The following is a 22169-nucleotide window of genomic DNA, read 5'->3' as shown; positions in this document are numbered from 1 at the left end:
ATTTTGCTAAATCCTCTGTAACACTGTTTTGGTGGTGCACAAGAAAAGTTGATCTAGAAACAGTTATTATTTTCAGTTTCTTTTGATTTGAGCAAATTGAGGCTCTCGTGGGTTATTTAAAGGAAATAAGTGCGGTGCATCTACTGCAAGAAGCCTTCATTGGTCACATGCCACATGTGGTCTGTCAGTACTCCCTATCACTTCCATTCTCTTTCCTCCCCTCTATCAAAGATAAAGTGTCATTTGACCTACTTTTTTACAAATACAACCGAATTCATCTCTTTTCTCTTTCTCATTCCCGCTCTGGTTATAGTGATGGAGAGAGAGAGAGAGAGAGTGGGTGAGTGCTTATTACTTCTATCTCCACTATGTCAAATCCAGGCGATGTGGAAAATGTGTGTTTTTTGTTTTTTATAAAACCACCACACCTTTTCGCTAAGGGCTGGCTGTCCCTGTTTTTTATTTATTTATTTATTTATTTTTTCAACTTCCCCTGTCAGCTCAATCCTCAAATCTCCTAAATGTTGAAAATGATAAGTCTGGGAGTATGTCAAGCTAACCTGAGAGACAAAGATGTTTGATAAGAGGAGAGAATACATCTTTGTTTATGGTCTTTATTGCCTGTTCTTCTGAGTTCACGTTACAGTGGTCTGGAAATCATGTCAACATGAAATGGCATTTGCAATACCTTTTAGTTCTATAAAATAGCAAAGTTCTGTAAAATAAAAATAGATGTTCAACTAGAGAAAAACAAAGTAGTACATATCTTGATTTGAACTATCAGGATGGTGAAAAATGAGCATTTTATACCCAAACGTGACTTCTCCTAAAGCACCACAGCACCTGCTTTTGAAATATATTACAGAATTAGGTTGTGAATGACATTTTATATTGATGTTAATCTCTAGGTAGTGTTATTTTTCTATCATTTATATTATCATAGCATTTATTAGTATTTTGATTTTATTTTTGCTTTTATTTTAGTGTTTCCATTTTTCTTTTGATTTTAGTTTAGATATTTGCTTTCATAATTGCATTACATATATATATATATATATATATATATATATATATATATATGTATATATATATATATATATATATATATATATATATATATATATATATATATATATATATATATATATATATATATATATTATTTATTGTATTTTTTTCTGTTTAGCTTTAATATAGCTTTAATATCTTAAATACATTATGATGTTGTTGAGATTACGGTTCATTCAGCCACCTTTCCTCCTGTATTTAATCACTGATTATACGTGTGTTTCTGATTATGTGAGCAGAGGAGACAAAAATGAGTGTTCTCATCCTCAAGAGTCAGTAAAGGACAAAATAACGTGTGTTTGCTGAGAATTACATCACTGTTCAGGATCTAATTTTGTCTGAAGAGCATAAATCTGCAATATTGATATTTATTATGGGTGTGCATTTGTTTAAGGCAGACAGGTGATTTATCTCAATGTGTGAGTGTATCTTGCACCACCTCTCGCTCACCGTTCCTCCAAGCTTCCTGACAGAATGTCATTAGAGTCGTGGTTATGTGCATTCTTCATGAGAGATGCCTGCTGGAGCCTTTAGCTAATTAAGGTCATGATTTGATCACTTATGGATTGTTAACTAGACATAGAATGCTGTCTTACACGAGTTATATTAGACTTAAATTTCTTCTGTTTGTTGTTTTGTATAGAACAGTGAATCTGTGTGTCGTCATGCATGTGTTTGATGGAAATCACCTGGACAGGCTAATGCACTCTAAATATTACATTTGGACATGCAGCCGCTATTTTCCCTTCAGCTATAGAGACACCTGAATTGACCCCTGAAAGCTCCTTTAATTATGAGATGGTGGAAATTTAGCATCAAGCCTGGAGATTTGAGTTTTGAATGGAAGTGGCAGGAGCGAGATGGATGGCAGGAGGAAATCTATCTCCCAATCAGGCGTCATGTATCCACTGTACACACATTAATCATTTACATTTATTCATTCAGCAGACACTCTTATCCAAAGCGACTTACAAATAAGGAACATCACAAGCAATTTATCATAAGCCACATTTAAAAAATCAATCAAATGTAAAGATACAGAAATGTGCAAGAGAAAGAAAGTAAATTGTGCCTTTGATTTGTGGTTTCCATTGTAATGCTCAGCTCTTTAGACCAATGTTGGGTAACATTTCAAGTTATATTATGTATTCAGATCAACTGCTGGAAATAACAAGATATGTAACATTACTTCTTGAATTGAATTTGCCTGGTGGCAGGTGAAAAAAATGTTCTGACCATAAATAGTCTTTAGCAGCCTTGAAAACATATATATCATCATTTACCACCATTCAAAGTTTGGGGTCGGTAGGATTAATAGAGCTTTTGAAAGTTTCTTATTCTCACCAAGGCTGCATTTATTTGATCAAAAATATAGTAAAAACTTATGAAATATTATTACAATTTAAATGAACTGTTACTGTTCAACATTTTATATTACTATAAAAAAAGCAGTTGATATATATATCATCTAATATTTACATTTGATTTGATTCAGCTTTATTTTAATCAATATTTTTTTTTTTATTGCTTTATTTAAAAAAAAACTGCCTTTCTGTAATTCATTTGATTTTTAACAAGCCATAATGTACCACTGAACACATCGAGATGTTGTTGGGGTTACAATTGCATTCAGCCACCTTTCCTCTTGTATTTAATCACTGATTATATGTGTGTTTGTATTTATGTGAGCAGAAGAGACAAGATGAGTGTTCTCATCCTCAAGAGTCAGGAAAGGACAAAATAACGTGTGTTTGCTGAGAACTACATCACTGTTCAAGATCTAATTATGTCTGAAGAGCATAAATCTTGTGTATTTTTTTAGTACTATTATTTTTGACTTATGACAGATTGCTTGTGATCTTCTTCATTTGTCAAATGTTATGGATAAAAGCATCTGCTAAATGAAAAGTTGTAAATGTACTTAGAACAAATACAGTCTCTTTTTTTCATTAAGTAGTAGTAGGACACTCAAGTACACCTAACACCAAATCAGCCCTGCAAGTGAAACTTGATTATCAATTACTGAAGCTGAAGTTATGTACTCTCTTTAAGGAGTAACGCAATAATGTAACCCATAACTTTTGAATGTGACGCTCCTGTCATTGCCTTCAACCTCTACTATTGTTCTTTTCACAAGCTAGAAAGTGCATGAGCTACTGAAAGATTGGATAGCGTAAGTTCAGCTGGTGTCGTATTTTCCCTTGGGTTTACCATTCTCACTCTAGATACCTGTGAAGAGAAATCACTAACATCAAACCAGAGGAAGAAAAAAAGAAAGAGATAAAAACAGCATCCTGCCCCAAAACAGGATAAATGTCTCCCAGAATTCCCATTTTCCCTCCTGGCCTCACAACAATTGGCCAGAGTTTGATAAATGACAAGCCTACAGGACCAATGACAGTTTTGTTGCTCAGGGATATTTTTATACCCAGTAGGGTTTTTAATGATAGATAGCCTCTGGTATGAAAGGGCCTGCTTCTTTTTTTCCCCTTTTGTCCTATTTGTTCTGTCACAATCTAAAATTAGCTAATGTGATGGCAAATAATCAAAATATTGCTTCTGTCTCAATCTTTTTCAGTTGTACAAATGTTTTGATTTTAAAAACGGACTCTTTTTTTTTTCTTTTCTTTTTTTTGTTTTACAAGCTCTTAAATTTTTTCCTAGTAGAAAAGTACTGCAACGTATACCAGTAGAAGAATCTCAAATGAGATCTACCTGCTATCTCAACTGTTTCTCAAGATGGAGTCAGGATCAGTGGATGGATGCTTCTCAGATGTTTCACATGATCCATCAATATGGATTAAAAACAATCCAGACCAAAAGAAACATCTCAGACCATGTTTAAACATCTTAAAATCTCATGCGACATGAAAGAGCAAGCTCTGAGCATTAACATTATCTTTTGGGCTGTTGTTTTCAGTTGTCCATACCAATGTTTCTCAGCTGAAGTTTTTATTGTGTTGGTGTCTGTGACCTCATCATTAGATGATCCCAGGCACATCCAACACACAGCAACCAGCTAAAATCTAGTGCTTTGTTGGTGTTTACACCACGGCGCGTGTCTGTTGACATTAATAAAGGACACACGTGTATTTGTGTGAGGGAGACAGAGAGGCTTTTAAAGAGATGTGTGAAGTGTGTGTGTGTGTGTGTGTGTGTGCGTGCTTGTGTGTGAACATGTCTGGATCGATATCACTACACACAATGTTTTTATCTCTTGTCAATTTTATGATGCCGCGTGTCCAACAAAGTGTAAGGTTCCAGTTGAAACATTGTATTATGCGCGTGTGTGTGCATGTGTGTGCGTGTGTGTGTGTGTGTGTGGCGTGTGTGTGTGTGTGTGTGTGTGTGTGTGCGCACTGAAGTCCTGTAAACCCCAGGCTTGTGATACTCTCCATGCCACTACTGAAGCAGAACAGAGCACTGGGCAATGTTCCAGTTGTAGGCCATTATCCCCTATCCTACACACTGATTCCATGTCAAGTGTACTTCCTTTTCACTGACGAATACACTCTACTAAGTAATCATGATGCCACCCTTTAGGCAAGAGAATCTTCTTTACCCTTTGTTTTTTGGCTCTTATTTATACTTTTATACACTATTGTATGAGTTTCAGCGTGGCTTGTCTTTTTTTGCAACAGACTGTAGATCAGCTTTCTTTTCACTTAAAGAATGTGTATATAGATATCAAAGATGTTTAAAATAAAGGAAATTTAAATTCAGGGGTGATGCCAGAGAATTTTGAATGCAGGTGCTGATGGGGTGTTAGATCATTGACAGGGGGAGCTGGGCAATTCGGGGCTCAAGACTAATTCTTCCCTCTGATTGCTCTTTTGCGACTGACTTTCTCAGTTGGTCGCACAAGAACAATGTTTTTTTTTTTTTTTTTTTTTCAACAAGATGTTATTAATCAATGCATGCTGATGAATTTATATCATAGTTTACATTTATATGGAAGCGGAAGTGGTTAAAGGGATAGTTCAACCCAATTAGCAAAATTATGTCATTAATAACTTACCCTCATGTTGTTCCAAACCCGTGAGACCTCCGTTTATCTTCGGGACACAGTTAGATATTTTAGATTTAGTCCGAGAGCTCTTAGTCCCTCCATTGAAGATGTGTGTATGGTATACTGTCCATCTCCAGAAAGGTAAGAAAAACATAATCAAAGTAGTCCATGTGACAACAGATGGTCAGTAAGAATATTTTGAAGCATCGAAAATATATTTTGGTCCAAAAATAGCAAAAACTATGACTTTATTCAGCATTGTCTTCTCTTCCGTGTCTCTTGTGAGAGAGTTAAAAACAAAGCAGTATAGTGATATCCAGTTCGCGAACGAATAACGATGTAACTGGATCTTTTTGAACCAGTTCACCAAATCGAACTGAATCGTTTTAAACGGTTTCCAATTCGCATTAATCCACAAATGACTCAAGCTGTTAACTTTTTTAATGTGTCTCTGAGTTCAAACAAACCAATATCCCGGAGTAATTCATGTTCTCAAACAGTACACTGACTGAACTGCTGTGAAGAGAGAACTGAAGATGAACACCAGCCGAGCCAGATAACGAACAATAGACTGACTCGTTCTCGAGTCAAGAACCAGTTGCATCAGTTTTCGGATCACCAGTACTTCTTTCGGACAGTTCGATTCAATAAACCGATTGAAGGAAACGGTTCACCAGTTCTTTTGCACTCGACTTAATGGCATCATTGTCGATGATTGCCCTTGATTCAAGCTTTCAGTTTACCCGCGCTCATAACTCTAGCACAGAATCAGTTCAGAATCAATCACCAAAAGAATCAGTTCGGTTCAGACACTCTGAATCACACATGTGCAGTATCATCAGCTCCTCAGTTCACGAATCGGACGCGTCTGACAGAAACGGTTCTTGACTCGTGAACGAGTCAGCCTATTGTTCATTATCTGGCTCGGCTTGGTGTTCATCTTCAGTTCTCTCTTCACAGCAGTTCAGTCAGTGTACTGTTTGAGTAAATGAATTACTCCGGGATATTGGTTTGTTTGAACTCAGAGGGAGTGTCAGACACATTAAAAAAGTTAACAGCTTGAGTCATTTGTGGATTAATGCGAATTGGAAACAGTTTAAAACGATTCAGTTCGATTTGGTGAACTGGTTCAAAAAGATCCAGTTTCATCTTTATTCGTTCGCGAACCGGATATCACTAAACTGCTTTGTTTTTAACTCTCTCACAAGAGACACGGAAGAGAAGACAATGCTGAATAAAGTCATAGTTTTTGCTATTTTTGGACCAAAATGTATTTTCGATGCTTCAAAATATTCTAACTGACCCTATGATGTCTCAGAGGGAGTGTCAGCCACGTTAAAAATGTTAACAGCTCAAGTCATTTGTGGATTAATGCATATTGGAGGCGCAAACCGTTTAAAACGATTCTGTTTGATTTGGTGAACTGGTTCAAAAAGATCCAGTTACATCAAATGATTAGCCCGCGAACCATTATAAAGTTAAATAAATAAATAAATAACAAATAATAAATGTTTGATTATCACAATTTTTTTTTGACTCATCCCTGACTTTGTTTAAAAGGAAAAAAAAAAGGTGAAAAGTAAAAATGGTCACAGGATACTGTTATAGACAACATTAAAATGTAAATGACCTAGAATATTCCTTAGAAAGAAGGAAGTTGGCCATTTCCTTATCCAGACATCGAACTTGGGCTTCTTCTATACTTCCTCTCTCTCTTCTTCAGTATTGCCTTGTCCTTTGTCATTCTCTCTGATCTTCCTCCTCCATTTCTTCCCGCTGCTCTGATGCCCTTCAGATCTTTCCCCAAGAAACCCCTGTGGAGTTGTATTGGGTACATCTAATTTCTAACTTTACGAGTACAGCTTCTGTTTTCATTTTGACCCAAGATGGGTCCATCCTGATTGTTACCAGTGAAGGTCTTGTCTGTCGGTGGGATTTGAGTGCCTCAGTTTGGCTTTCAGGTGCCATCCCTGTGTGAAAGCATACGGACAACCTCAAATAACCGGCTTACAAAATAGCTCGTGGCTCGCTCTCAAGGAATACACTTCCCTCTATGGAGTTGAAGAGTTCAGCGGGAAATATTTTACAGCAGTAGCACAGGCGAGAGTGTCCAACTGCTCTCAAGGGAGCAGTAACAGACACTACTTAAGCAGCTACGGACTTCTGCCCACCATAACAGTTAACAGAAGCCAAGATATCTCTACCAAACTGGCAACACGTATCTCTGTGGGAGTCAAGATATGTAGAGCAGTGATTAGCAGTGGATTATTCAAGCAAACATTTCTATCACAATTTTGCTTGATGACAATGTATATTGGAGCATACAATTCTTTTTTCACTTTTGGACATAGTTAAAAATCTGAAAAAAATCTGAATTATCTATCTATCTATCTGTCTGTCCGTCCATTAGTATGTCTGTCATCTATATTTAGTTCAGTCTACCTTTCTATCATTCTATCTGCCGCTCTATTGTTCCGTCATTCTTTCTATAAGGCCTTTCAAACATTTTTAAAGCTTTCAATAAGAACAACATTCAAAGTTTTTGTTAAGGGGGGGGGGTGAAATGCTCGTTTTCACTCAATATCCTGTTAATCTTGAGTACCTATAGAGTAGTACTGCATCCTTCATAACTCCAAAAAGTCTTTAGTTTTATTATATTCATAAGAGAAAGATAGTCTGTACCGATTTTTCCCGGAAAAACACGACCGGCTGGAGGCGTGACATGTGGGCGGAGCTAAAGAATCACGAGCGCCCAGTAGGCTTTTGCGTTGAAAGCGTTTGGAAGCTGTGACTTTACCGTGAGGACAAAACCAACCAAAACAAACCATGGCTTACAGTCAGATTCAGCCGTTTATTTATGATCCAGAATCAGATCCCGAGGCTGAAACTGAACGAGAGCAGCAGCAGCAACGACTCGCTCCGAGTGGGGCTCAAACCCGGGTCTCGGCATGGGAGGCGGACGCACTAACAAGAAGGCAGAGATATTTGAAGCAGTTTTACTCACCGCCTGCGGTTCCAACACACAATCGTGACCATTTTTATTTGGGATTGCATCATCCTTAAGAAATAAACGATACGCAAATCCGTCGTCAAACTGGGTCTTGTTTGTAAAAAAATGCAGGGAACAAACACAAACACTTGCACAACTCCGTTAATGCTCTGTAAAAATAAACTCCATCCACTGGTCCCTTAATGCTGTTTCTCTTTTGGTAATCTGTGCAGGGTTGTCTTGCCCTGGCAACCAAAAATACACTTTTTTTGTGACATTTCGCGACGCTCTCGCTCTGATCAGTGAATGCCTCTGCTCTCAGTGCTCTGCTATACGAGAGCGCGCGCTCTTCCGGCAGACGTGCCCTAGGACCCATATAAGGAAATTCCGCTCCATCTAACGTCACACAGAGCCATACTCGAAAAAAACTTTCCGAACAAACCGGACAAACCGGAAGGAGTATTTTTGGAACAGAAATACTCCTTCAAGCGTACAAATTAATTTTTGAAACTTTGTCCATGTTTAGCATGGGAATCCAACTCTTTAACAGTGTAAAAAACTCAGTATGAATGAAATAGCATTTCACCCCCCTTTAAAGTTGAATTCATTTATTTCATTTTAATCTCGATTATTACTAGATGTAAAAATGTAGAACAAAAATACAATAAAATATCATTTAACAGTTATTATTTTGTGTAATAATTATGTAATTATAATTATTGTCGCATCAAGATGGCTCTCCTTTTGTTTTAACGTTTTTCCTTTCTGTTGTTTTTTAAACACAGTAAGTTTTACTGGGGGTGAAATGCTGAACATTCTGGAGTACACACCACACAATCTTCTAGTGGTTTTTGAATACTCAGACGTTTTGCTGAACATTGTAGTTGGCAAAGCAGCCGCGCTGTTCAAGCGTTTAAAGATGCACAAGCTTGGGAAGTCGGCACTGTCATTCTGTTTGTGCTGTGGAAGCTTCTGTCATCAAAACAAATTCTTTGTATGTGTAAACACACCTGGCAATAAAGCTCTCTCTGATTTCTGATTCAGATTTTTAACTTAATTTGATTAGTTAATGTGCTAGTAGGAAAGCTTTGTAGCATTAACTACCATAACTAAGAGGGGAGAACCTTGGAAAGTTTAAAACTATAATATTTCAATGGTGTTTTTGGACAATTGTTCTAAAAGTCACTTTCTACAAGGATCACAATTTCTAGCAGTTTTCTGTATATTTTATCGACCACTCCTAACATAGATTTCCTGTTGTGGTGCTCCAGCTTTGTTGTACCACACATGGAACTCAAGGACACCTGGTCCATGTACGAGAAAGACTGGTTTCAGCAAAAAAGAGAAGAGATACTGGATTTATGGCTGTGTGAAAAGGTGCAATAAGCATCAAGTTCACCTCGGCGCACACGGCCAGCAGGGCTCCGCTGTCGTGCCCCTCTTCTCGGCCACCTGTTCCTGTCATGAACCTGGACGTGGGCTGGGTGACTGTGAGTTTGGAGCAAGCAGGTCTTCTGTCCCAACACAACTCTTAATTTGACACAAATCTGTTCACCTAGAGCTACATTTACTTGTTACTTGAGGGTAAATGGAGCTTGAGTTTTAATTGGCTTTCTCTGCTTTAGAAAATACTGACAAAATAGCTAAATTGTTAGACAGTTCCTTTATTGTTTTAGATGGTTCCACTTTCATACACATAGCTGCAGTCTGTTAACTAAGATTCATTATTTCGTATTCTGTCATCCAGACTGTTTAGCAGAAAATATGAATCTTTTCCAGACATAGAGATGTGTATTTTATTGGCCTCTTCTGCATCTTCCTTTATCTTTCTCCCTGTTGTATTTCTTCTTCCTCTCCCTTGTTAGGCTAGCTATGATCTCCCCAGGCAATCTGACCGCCTTTGAATGTTTTCAGTCCTTTCCTTTTAGATGCTAATAATAAATAGCCCGACGACAATCAATTTGAGACAACCGGAGTCTAATTCAACCACTCGGCCTCTGAGGGAGACTTTACTAGGAACTGATAAAAGGCCAACCTTTGTTTCAGAATGAATAATAAAAAATAAAAAAAATAGCATAAGAGGCAGAAGAATGCTTTTTTATTTTAAAACTCATTCTGAAATGCAGATTTCAGAATTCACATAACATTAAATAAAATGTCAAGATGTCCATCTATCTATCTATCTATCTATCTATCTATCTATCTATCTATCTATCTATCTATCTATCTATCTATCTATCTATCTATCTATCTATCTATCTATCTATCTATCTATCTATCTATCTATCTATCTATCTATCTATCTATCTATCTATCTATCTATCTATCTATCTATCTATCTACCTATCTATCTATCTATCTACCTATCTATCTTTGCCACTATGCAAAACACATCCTCATTGTGTTATATCAAGTAGCTGTCTGTTCTGTTAAAATAAATAATTAATTAAATAAATAAAAAGAAAAACCTTGGCGGGCTCCCTATTTACATATGCATTTACCCTTGATTTCAATAGTTCCTATCAACATCAGTTCCTCTATAGCCAATCAGCAAATAGAAGTCTAGTGAAGCAGAGAGTGAGCGGGAATCCTTAACCACAGATGAAGTTGTATTTATTGGATTTGACATTAACCGATTCACTGATTTGCATTAAGGTGGCCAAGGGTGGTGTCCCCACTTCAGTTATTGATTTTCCACTTATCAGATTATCACAGGCTCTAGGGTTTGCAACAAGGCCCACCAAGGGCTCATGGGAAAAGTGCATTGTAAGTAAAGGCTGGCACCATTTCATAGGGCCTTGACGAATTGCGGCACACAGCTGGTGGGTCTTGTTGATTCTACGCCAATCTCATATCATTTGGCGCGACAAGCAGGGCAAAGCTGTTTCTGCTCGGGTTGAGATGGAAAATGGGTGTGCATGCGTGAGAAGTAATAACCAGGGCTTCAGAGAGGAGACAGATAGCGGCATATATTGAAGGTCCATTACACATCCAGGGCAGCAAACATATGGGGCCTGGCTGAAGTAGCTAACTGTCTCCCATCCTGTCTTTCTGCCTTAAAAATCATCCATTCTTTTCCTTTTACACTCACTTTCACATATACAGCCTCCATGAAGTGAGAAGGGATATGGGGAATTTACTGTGCTTAAATGTGTCAAATGGGGCACAGTACAGATCCACTGTACTCTTGAGACCCCTTTGAAGAATATGTATTTGTTTATGAAGGGATGGCCCATCTGCAGCCTTTCGTTTGGAGGAGGGAATCAGGCGTGCATCTTCTCTCGCTCGCAGCTGCTCCAAACGAAATGATTGCAGCTGACGCATCACCATTTCTCCTGAAACAGGGCTGTACAGTGGACTTCTGATATGAGGAAACAAAGTGTTATTTATTTATCTATTTGTTTGTTTGTTTTGTGTAAAATAATGTTCCAGATGCTTTTGATGTTTACACAGTTTTTGGGTTAAAGAAAAGGGTGTTAGGGTTACCCTTAAAGATAAAAAATATATATTTAAACCAAATTAATGTCAAAGTTTCTGTTACTTATTTATTTTATATGCTATATATAATCACTACAAAAATACAGTATAAAGCATATCTTTTCTATCTTTTAGAAATTTTGTTACTAAGTGTTGTTTGGATATTATTAATAATAGTCAACAAATCGTCTCTAAGCGTTGCAAATGTCATTAATGTTGCTGGCAAGGAGGTACACCTTTAAATTTACCAAACTGAAAAAATCTGTACAAATTGACTCTTTTTTTGTTTAGATTTGAATGTGACTAAAAGTGTGATGTCCGAGTGGCTGAGTTATTTACTTAGTAATTAGTCTGTCCATTTCCCTCTCAGGTCATTTGTGGATCAGTTGTGAACATGATAGATGGGAATTATCTCATTCACTGGGTAATAAGCCAATTTTGTCCCATCATGTGACTTTTCAGCTGTATTTTCCTATTCCTCCCCTCACAGTGAGCTCAAGAGAGACAAAAGCTGTTGGAAGGTGTCAGTTTAGAAACAAAATTATTAATTGATTATAATCATAAATACTAGGGGTGTGACGGTTACTATATAACCGTGAGACCGGCGGTTATAGTTGAACACCGTCATTAGAACTCTATAACCGCCAAAACCGTGTCATTAAAATATTTTTTACAAACATTTTTTATCAAAAATTATTTTCATTTTTTAGTTAGGATCATAAGATGCGCAATATATCGGGAGACATGGTTTTTACCACTTAATGAAGTTTTGTAAATCGTCAGACATGATATTTACCACTTCATAAAATTTTGCTTTGTAGAAAACCTTTCTTAAAAACGAATTTCGTTTTGTACACATTTTATCTTAATTTTAATAAATGTTTCATCAACCAATTGCATGTATTTTAATAAATAAAAAGCAAGTAAAGCAGACAATGATAACCGTGACATGGAAGCACAAGCGCGCAGCGTTCACTTGCACTGCACTGTGACCTAGAGCACATCTCATCGTAAATGAAACTCAGCGTAGGCCTATGCCTCATACTTTAGCATTAAATATCTTTGCTGCATCCTTTCTAGAACAGACAATGGCTTTTTTTTTTGCGGCTCGCATCAGCAAAGCATTGCATCGCCATAGACCGCAAAACAAGCAGCGGATGGCGGGCGGGTGCGGCTTTGAAATTTGCTCTATGATTTCCATGAAGCAAAAAACGAGGACGGAATCTCGAAATCCAGTCATGAAAATGAAACTTGCATTTTAATATGGACAGTCATGGAATTTGCCAAAGTTAGCATAAAATAATCAAATCAAATCTCCATATGGACCAGTAGGCTATCTGTAAATGTTAAGCCGCAAAAGTTGTTTAAACTATAAATCCGTGTTCTGCGCGTCTCTGTGTGAATTAATGAATGGCAGAGACGTGCAGGTTTGTTTACTACATAGACTGAAGCGCATGACGCTTGCATTAATTTCAGCATCTGAGCTTCAGAGTTCTCTCTCCATCAAGCGATCTGAACTTTTCAGCTCATCTCAATGGACACACAGCGCACCTGTATTTGACACTCTGTAAACTCTTTGTGAAGGCGCACGACTCACCGTCACTTTACTGATAGCGCTGTTTCTCACACATGCAAAGAGAGAGAGAGCGAGAGTCTTACTACGCTTAAAAAACACGCTATATGTAAACTATTCTTTGTTGTCCTCTCCTGTCAAAATAATGGATTAAATTTAGAAATATTCATATTCATTTTCGAACAAGCAGAAGACATACCAGTTTCTCCGGTAGTGGGCGGAGCTAATGGGCAAATGGCAATGGCTTTTTTTTGCGGCTCGCATCAGCAAAGCATTGCATCGCCATAGACCCCAAAACAATCAGCGGATGGCGGGCGGGTGCGGCTTTGAAATTTGCTCAAAAAACGTTGGCACGGATGATGAGTTTTGTGACAGATCTCCTTAATAAACGGAGGTCTGAAATCTCTGCCCCTTTACCGATCAGAGCGCGCGCTGACACGGAGTTAACCCGCTATCTCCAAGAACAACCAATTGACTTGGACACCCCCCCCCCCCCCCGACGGTTATGTTATGAACCGTCACATTTGACTCACGTCATAACCGTCATCACCAATTCTGAAACCGGCACACCCCTAATAAATACATTATAAAATTTAAGGGATGGTATGTTTTTTTTTTTTTAATGTTTTTTTTTAAGTCTTCCATGCTCACCAATGCTTTATTTATTTGATCCAAATAACTGTAAAACATTAATGCTTTAAAATATTATTGCAATATAAACTATTCTCTATTTTGAAATATTTTAAATGTAATTCGTCCTGTGATGCAAAGCTGAATTTTCAGCATATTTACTCCAGTCTTAAGTGTCAAATGATCCTTCAAGAATTAATTTTAGAATTTTGATTTGATGCTTAAAAAATATTTCGTATTAATTTTGAAACTTTTTTTGTTGAAACGTAATACATTTTTTCAGTAATGTACAATGAATAGAAAGTTAAAGTATTTAAAAGTTAAAAGAATGGGATTTATTTGAAATCTTTTGTTACATTATAAATGTCTTCACTGTAAATTTTTATAAATTTAATGCATCCTTGCTGTATAAAAGCATTAGTCATACTGACTCTTTTGATTTTTGAGAGTAGTTTATATATATATATATATATATATATATATATATATATATATATATATATATATATATATATATATATATATATATATATATATATATATATATATGAATATTTTAACGGATGCTCAAAGGGATCTGGCTTCCACACCTATTGAAGCTTATTCCTCACTTCCTCTTTATTCCTCTCTGTGTTTTCTCTCTCAACGCATTAGCCTTTCCACGGTACATTGCGGATTACCACCCTTGCTTGGCTCAATGGTAAATAAGTGCTTTAGTGTTCATGGGATAAAACTGCCAGGCAGAAATGAGGAATGCCGTGACTTTATCAGACCGAGCAGTAGAGGGCCCAAAGTACAGGGACCTGCCATAATTGCATATTAAAGTGACAACTAGAAGAATTTTTGCTATCTGTCATGTGGGGGATCATATTATGATGGGGGGAATGTGACTTTTAGTGCAAAGAGCTCCCAGTGGAAATACTCCGAGGGAATAATGACTTTCACCGGCAAGTCCTCTCCGTACTTTGTAGCCACATGCCAAAGAATCCTCTCTGAGAAAATGAGTTGAAATCGCCGAACAAGGGCTGGGCATCTCTAAGATTGATATAAATTGCACTGAATTGTAAAACTGCTTCTCAGATGTTTGAACCGATAAATCTTCCAATCAAGGGCGTTTAGACATAAATGAATTCACATAACATCACTTCACATTAACGCAGGGGTGACAGCTGTCAACCAAGCAGCACTGAAGCGATACCTTATCGGGTTGCCTCATGTTGCCCCTATGAAGATGTTTTACAGACTGTTCTGCTGTCTTAGAAAAACAGTAATGGATCTGCCTTGACGTTGGTCTCGAAAACCATGTACTGGTTATTGGTTGATGTGAACAGCATTAAATCACCAGTTGTGTATCTGTGATTCTGTGAGGACTGTTTTGTTGAAGGCACGCTTGCTGATAGCCGAGAACAACTCTCATATTGCTATCGATTTTAGTAAAGGAGAGCGCCAAGTGCTGCGTTTTACTCCAGAAGCCTTTTTCGTTCTGCAGTAAGTATTGAGAGAAATCTTCATCGCCATTGATTTGTGTTTATCAGCAGCCACAGTTGCAGGAAAAAAATAATTATCATCCAAATAGTGTTGCCCTTGAGAATGCGCATAACACGTTGTATATCATTCTTAGGAATTTCTCCAAATATTCAACTTTTAATAATATTTTGATTCATCCCAGAACTCATTAATACATGAAATGTAAGTGCATCCAATGCATTGGGATTCCAGGAGGTAATTGAACTCAGGTAAATATCAATGAAGCAGTTTGGAGGCTACGTGTTTTTAATCTGTTCTCCAGCAAGAGCTGGGGCAGCATTGCATTCTTCATTATGTAAACGTTCATTTCCATTTAAAATTCTTGTGCAAAGTCCCACCGCAAGATTGTGCCAGTCACAGTCATGTTTGTAGTGTTGTCATACTCATGCAGGCTGATTTGTCAAGAGTGTTTTGTGCATCCAGCAGTCCACCTGGAATAAAATGTGTTGAATTATTTATCATAGAACCATTACATCTGATTTCACATTAGCTCAGCTTAAGACAGTGAAGCCAGCGATGGTGTGATTGAGGACACTCGTATTGACCCTGGTAGTAGGGCTGATTGCCTGCTTGTAGGTTTGGTCTAAATTACCTCTCGGTTCAAAGGCTTCATTTTGCCCGACCATATATATTGGCAGTCATCAACGGTGGGGAATATATAGATGTCTGCTCAGAATACCTGATGGAAAATGCACGTGGGCTGAGAGGGTTGAATATGAAATGCAATCAGGCGAGTTCACTACCAATCCGCTGTTTAGGGGGCCTTCGCTAGATTGGATCAGTGTGCAGAATTGATTGGCCTCATCCCAGGGCTCAAGGTTCTGCTCGGGTCTTGTGGTCATGTCTTAGATAATACTGGTGATGAATGGGGTGTTATGGCAATGGCTTCCTCTGCCTATCTGGCAAATTATGCATGGTGATTTAGCACTACCAGGCAGAAAGGTGTCGGGAAAAATTGGGACTGATTTTGACCCATGTATGTGATGTTTTAACTTAGCCCTTTACATATTCACATAGCTTGACATAAGTACACCATCCAGATCCAAAAAGGCTGGTGGCAATTTAGATGTTCGGATGAAATAACATTTTTGCAAGCAACATATATTATAGTAGATATACTCCCTTTTTTTTTGCATGTCACAGCTCAGAATAGTCCCTAGTGAAAGGACCTGTATATACACACAGCCTGTCAAATAATTCTAAGGTCTCACAGACACCAAATCAAGAACAGGCCAGTGCTATAATTGCTTTTAAATCCCGATTGAATAGTTTTGACTGATAACCAGGCTTCACCTTTGTTAAGGCTAAAACCTTTTACCTGACATGAATGCGAAGAACTGTTTTGTGAACATTTTTAAAGAACTAAGAATGAATTACTGTAATTTATCAAAAAAATCAAATAAAATAAAATCCACCTTTGGGTCTTTAGTGTAAGTAAATGGTTTCCCCTCAAGGTGGCAAATGATTGTCACTTTATTTATTTTTTTAAGTAAATCATGATTTTTGTATTCTCTGAAGCCCTCTTTCTTCTTTCTAATGCAGTTCCATTGTTGGTAGTGACTTGTACAAAACTACTCATAAGGCTGTAAGACTGCATATTGTCTCATAAAATTGGAGTAAAATGGATGTAAAGCTGTCCGCAGAATCATTTCATAAATATTGCCTCAGCACTTACAGTTTCAGTGTGGTTTTATAGCAGGCAGTTACTCAGTTACTCAGTTATGTGATGAATTCTGCTTACAAAGACACATTAACATGATGTGCAAGATGAAAATGTAGCCTTCAGTGTGGGAAAAGAGTATAAGATACCAAACATTAAGAACATCAAAACATTCTGTTCATTACCAATTTATTCATTTTCTGTTCACCGTCTGTTGAAGGTAAAGCCATTTTTGTCTCTAAAGAAGTTTGAAATGGTTATGCATGTTTTTATTGGATTACTGCAACTCATTGTATATCAGTGTTCCTCAGTCATGTGTTACTTGTCTGCATTGGGTTCAGAATGCAGCGGCTCAGCTTCTTTGTGCTAACATGAGTCTATCACACCAGTTTTGATTTAATTGCATTAGCTGCCAGTCAAATATAAGATTGATTTAAAAATGTTACTGCTTGTCTATAAATCTCTCCATAATCATCTGATTTGTTACCTCCATACAGTCAATAGCACATATTGCTGTGTGCAAATATTCCCTTCTTGAACATATATTATTTTTATATTATATATTTTTATTTGGAAAATGCATTCTTTTTTATATAAATTTTATATAAATCATTTCAACATATTATATTTAACCAATTTGGGAAACACTTTATTTTAGGGTCTTTTAACTAGTTGCTTATTAGCATGCATATTAGCGGTACTAGAATATTAGCCATTTATTAGTAGTAATTAAGCACATATTAATGCCTTATTCTGCATGACCATGTTCTACATTCCCAATCCTACCCAATACCTAACCTTAACAACTAACTTACTTACTATTAATAGGCAGCAAATTAGGAATGTATTGAGGGAAAAGTCATACTTAAAGGGATAATTCACATAAAATGTTATGTTTATCTGCTTACCGCCAGGGCATCTAAGATGTAAGTGATTTTGTTTCTTCAGTAGAACACAAACCAAGATTTTGAACTCAAACCATTGCAGTCTTATCATGTAAGTGGATGGCTTTGGGAGTTTAAAAACATACACAAACAAAACCAAATTAAACACTATGGCCTGAGCGTGTTCTTCTCAACAGCAGGCACCTGATGTATGGTCCTCTTCTTGCTTTACAGTGGATCCAGACTTATAAGTGCATTACTACCACCTATCTCTCAAGTGAACCATTGACATCTCCTAATTGAGATTGTAGATAGTGTCAATGGTCCATTTAAGAGATAACTGGCAGGATCAAACTATCTCTTTTATAGTGAATAAGTGTTCCCTATTCTAAATTTTTACCCTAATTGGTCATGTATACATACATATATAGTGTGTGTGTTTGTGTGTGTGTGTTTTATTTGTCAAGAAGGACATCACTGAAAGGAATGATAGCTGATGAGTACCGTAATGTTGTGTGAGCGAAAGTGATAAACGAAATTCTATTCTATTCTATTCTATTCTATTCTATTCTATTCTATTCTATTCATTATTTACTATATACATTTCTGTATGTTGTATTACTTCGATTTCTTTCTCATAAAGTGATGTTAAGATTCCAGGTGATTGTTTGACCTATTGTAAGGGATGTTTTCCTCTTCTAGGTTCCTTCATGATGGTGAATGCTTCGGGTCGTGCATCAGGTCAGAAGGCCCACCTGCTCCTGCCCACGCTAAAAGAGAACGACACCCACTGCATAGACTTCCACTACTCCCTGTCTAGCCGGGATGGGACGAGCCCCGGAACCCTTAATGTCTACATAAAAGTGGATGGTGGACCACAGGGGAATCCCATCTGGAATGCCTCAGCACCCGTCACTGAAGGCTGGGTGAAGGCCGAACTCGCCATCAGCACCTTTTGGCCCAACTCCTACCAGGTAAGCATGATGCTAATAAAACGGTAAATGGACTGCATTTATATAGCACTTTCAACAGACCCATGGCCATCCAAAGTGCTTTACAAGTTGCCTCACATTCACCCATTCACTCACCAACGGTGGTGGTGTCAGCCATGCAAGACGCCATCCAGCTCGTCGGGAGCAGCTTGGGTTAGGTGTCCTGCTCAAGGTACCTACATTTGGTCAGGTAGAGCAGTTGCTCACTTACAATGGGAGTCTGTGGAGCAAATGATGACAACCATGATCAGGTAGGTTTTTTTTTTTTTTTTGCAGGATGAGCCACTTAGCAAACAAATGACCAGCAGCTAGAGAAGTGCTGAAAATGTTGTCCACTTGGCCACTGAAATAGACAGAAGTTTATTTTCTGCAATATATTTGTGGTGAATGGCACCAATTGAACTGCAGAAAGTGGCAGTAGATTGCTCTCTACTCAATTACCACTGCGATCACTGTCCCCTAATCTCACCCACAAATGGCCCTGGTGAATAAGCTTTTAGTTGTTAATTTTAGATCTGTCTTTTTGCTTATTACCTCTCACTCTCGCTCCCTCCTTCGTTTTCTCTCTTCTGATTCTTCACACCCAGATCTCCTCTCTGTCTCTCTCTGCCTCTTGTGCTCCTCTTCATTCTGTCTGTTGATTCACCGGTCAGTCTGTGGAGTGAAATACCCTCATAAGATTAGCCATGTAATTGAATCAACTAATGGGAAGAGCAAATATTTAGCCTGTGCTGGGAATACTGAACTTCTCTTGGCAAACAGCAGACCAATATTTGCTGAAGGCAGTATTTGCTGAGGGCATCTATTTGACCAGCAGGCAATATCAAAGCTTGTGTGTGTGTTTGTGTGTGTGTATTTGTGCTTGTGGGGAACATCATTAAAACATGCAAGTGTATATAACCAAAAATTGTGTAATAATATAAATGTATTAATTATTATGATTTATCACATATTATAAATATTAAATATTACAATTCATTTTCAAATGTTTATATTTCTTTCTTTTTTAGTGGTTTTATTTAGATTTTGAATTAAGACTTTGACAATCACACTCTCTAGGTGCTTGTTCCCAGTCTGTGCTCACAGAATGCAATTTAACGTTTTTAAAATCATTTGCTTCTCTTGTTGAATTGAACGTAATAAATTACCAGTTAAATATCGAGAACTAATATCTACCATTAATTTTTGCCCGTGGGATCATAAACTATACTGAAAAATATCCCACCGTGAGTTTGATTAGAGCAACAGATTTGCAGATAAGTGGCCAATTTGACTAAAACGAATCTTTGGGTTAACTGACTTGTTTCCTGCCGTGTTACATTTGAAATAGTAGGGTGCCATTTCAGTGTGACAGTGTTTAAATGGTAAAGTTTTATGATATGCAAAATAAAAATTAAAAAGGGCAAATCTGACTCTTTTTGAGTTTGTGATGGTACATTTTTTTAAAAGAAGTTATTTTGCCATGTCCTGACAGCTTTAGAGATCATTCGTGTCACCCATAATGTTGTGAATAAATTATGAATGCAGCAATGTCCTTGAGTAGAGGCAAGGATGATAAAATGAGGATGTAAAAGGTCTGCTCATTCAAAATGGTTATCATTTGCTCAAACCTGTGTGGCAGGATATTCACATTGGTCTTTTCTAGGATTGAGAATTGATCTAAAAAGCTTAAGCCACTGAAAGCAGCTTCCACAACATATCTGATCTAAAACGTGACATTCTGTGGTTGTGGTTTGTGCAAACACACACCTTTAGTCTCCACAGTCTCATCCTGAAAAACATGGTGAGTCTGGTTGAGTAGATCGAGTGTCTTGACTGGTCACAGTGAGGCCTTTTTGGAAGCAAGGGACTCAAGTGCATCCTGTGTCCAGGTTTTGGCTTTTTAGTGCCAGTCCTTGGCAGCCCTGAGAGAGAGGGCATTGTTCAGACCACACATGTCCTCACCACATGGCATGTACAGTATGCCATGCAAAACATGCCAGTCCCATATGTGTGTGTTCGAATTTGTGTTCTCAGTGCAGATTATCAGATTATTATGGCTTCAAAAGTTTTCTTGTGCTGTTTTTCTTCAAAATAAATGCAATATGCATGGACATTCAAATATTTTTAACTGTGCCGTAAGTGCTTGAATATGATTTGGGGCTTATGATTTACAGGTAAAGATCTCTCCTGTTGAATTAGTACTTTGAATATTTTCATGCTTGAAATAAATAGACTCAGTCTGAAACAAGCTGTCTTGATTTAAACGCTTGATTTCCTCTCCCCTCTTCTCTGGTTTAGGTTATTTTTGAGGCTGTGTCTGTACAAGGGCATCCTGGGTTCATCGCCGTGGATGAGCTGCACGTTTTGGCCCACCCTTGCCGTGAGTAAACACACGCACACACACACATACACACGGCGCCTGCTTACTTTCGCAGTCTTGGCTACGCTGCAGGAGTTCAGTCTGTCAACTACTGTGAGAAGCACTTCATGTGGATCGAGGGTTGAACAGAGATGGAAGAGGCCAGCAAACAAGCAGGTCTGTGCTGAGGATGAGAGATAGAGGGAGACAGACTGCAGAGCTGAGTGCTCAGACTTCAGACCCCCATCATTCTTGTTGTGACAGGAGAACTTTAGCCTTTGACTTCAATTGTCCTAAATCTCTCTGTGTCACTAAAGTAAAGCCAGCAGCGTTGATGAAGCGTGTGCCATTTACATGTAATCATTTAGCATATGCTTTTATTAAAAGAAAAGTCATTAATCTCAATAACTGGCATTGATTATCTTTGCATGACACATAGCTTTACATTTAGTGTTTGCAAAACAGCAAACAGTGTACATTGCACCGTATGCAGTAGGCTAGTATACCATTCTACATAACCAGAATTTTTAATAAAAATTTAATAAGAACTGAGTTGAAGGAACACAAGCATAGATCATGGAAGTATCTTATCATGACTCTTTTATTTTTTTTTTTTTACTAGTCATAATAATAATAATAGTGGGTAATTTTAAGATTCCTTCATTAAATCGGAACAGTTTCACGTTATGGCAGATATGTAAAAAAAAAAAAATATCTATATTTTCAGTGACTTTAATTATAAAAGATTGATATTGCTTTTGTGCAGAAATGCATGCACAGATAATAAATCTGGCAGAGAGAGTGGGTGGAGACTGCTGTACTGAGGATCAAGAGTTCAGCTAGTGCAAGAGTTACGCTTCTGACAAATGCACCTGTAAACCTCTTTGCACCTGTACACGCAAATTAGAGAATGTTTATTGGAAATAGTAATGAATATGAGCTCCATTCATTTTTTTGATATCAGATGGTGATTCTAAACGTACACTCCGAAAACCAGACAGAAACTATTTTCACCATCA

The 22169-nt window shown here is 37.5% G+C and overlaps 1 protein-coding gene across 1 annotated transcript in view; it reads left to right on the top strand.

The window, feature by feature from the left end:
- LOC113077767 (receptor-type tyrosine-protein phosphatase T-like) overlaps positions 1–22169 on the top strand; it is a gene marked incomplete at its 3' end in the record, with an annotated part of 103980 nt that overhangs the window by 60820 nt on the left and 20991 nt on the right. Inside the window, exons 3-4 of the mRNA XM_026250033.1 lie at positions 18520–18791; positions 21090–21171. Of these exons, the coding sequence (XP_026105818.1) occupies positions 18520–18791; positions 21090–21171 (354 nt within the window). The remainder of the gene's footprint in view (positions 1–18519; positions 18792–21089; positions 21172–22169) is intronic.

The sequence above is a fragment of the Carassius auratus genome, unplaced genomic scaffold (genome assembly GCF_003368295.1).
Source record: "Carassius auratus strain Wakin unplaced genomic scaffold, ASM336829v1 scaf_tig00023216, whole genome shotgun sequence".
Lineage (NCBI taxonomy): Eukaryota > Metazoa > Chordata > Actinopteri > Cypriniformes > Cyprinidae > Carassius > Carassius auratus.
This window is presented reverse-complemented; position numbering and strand designations above follow the sequence as displayed.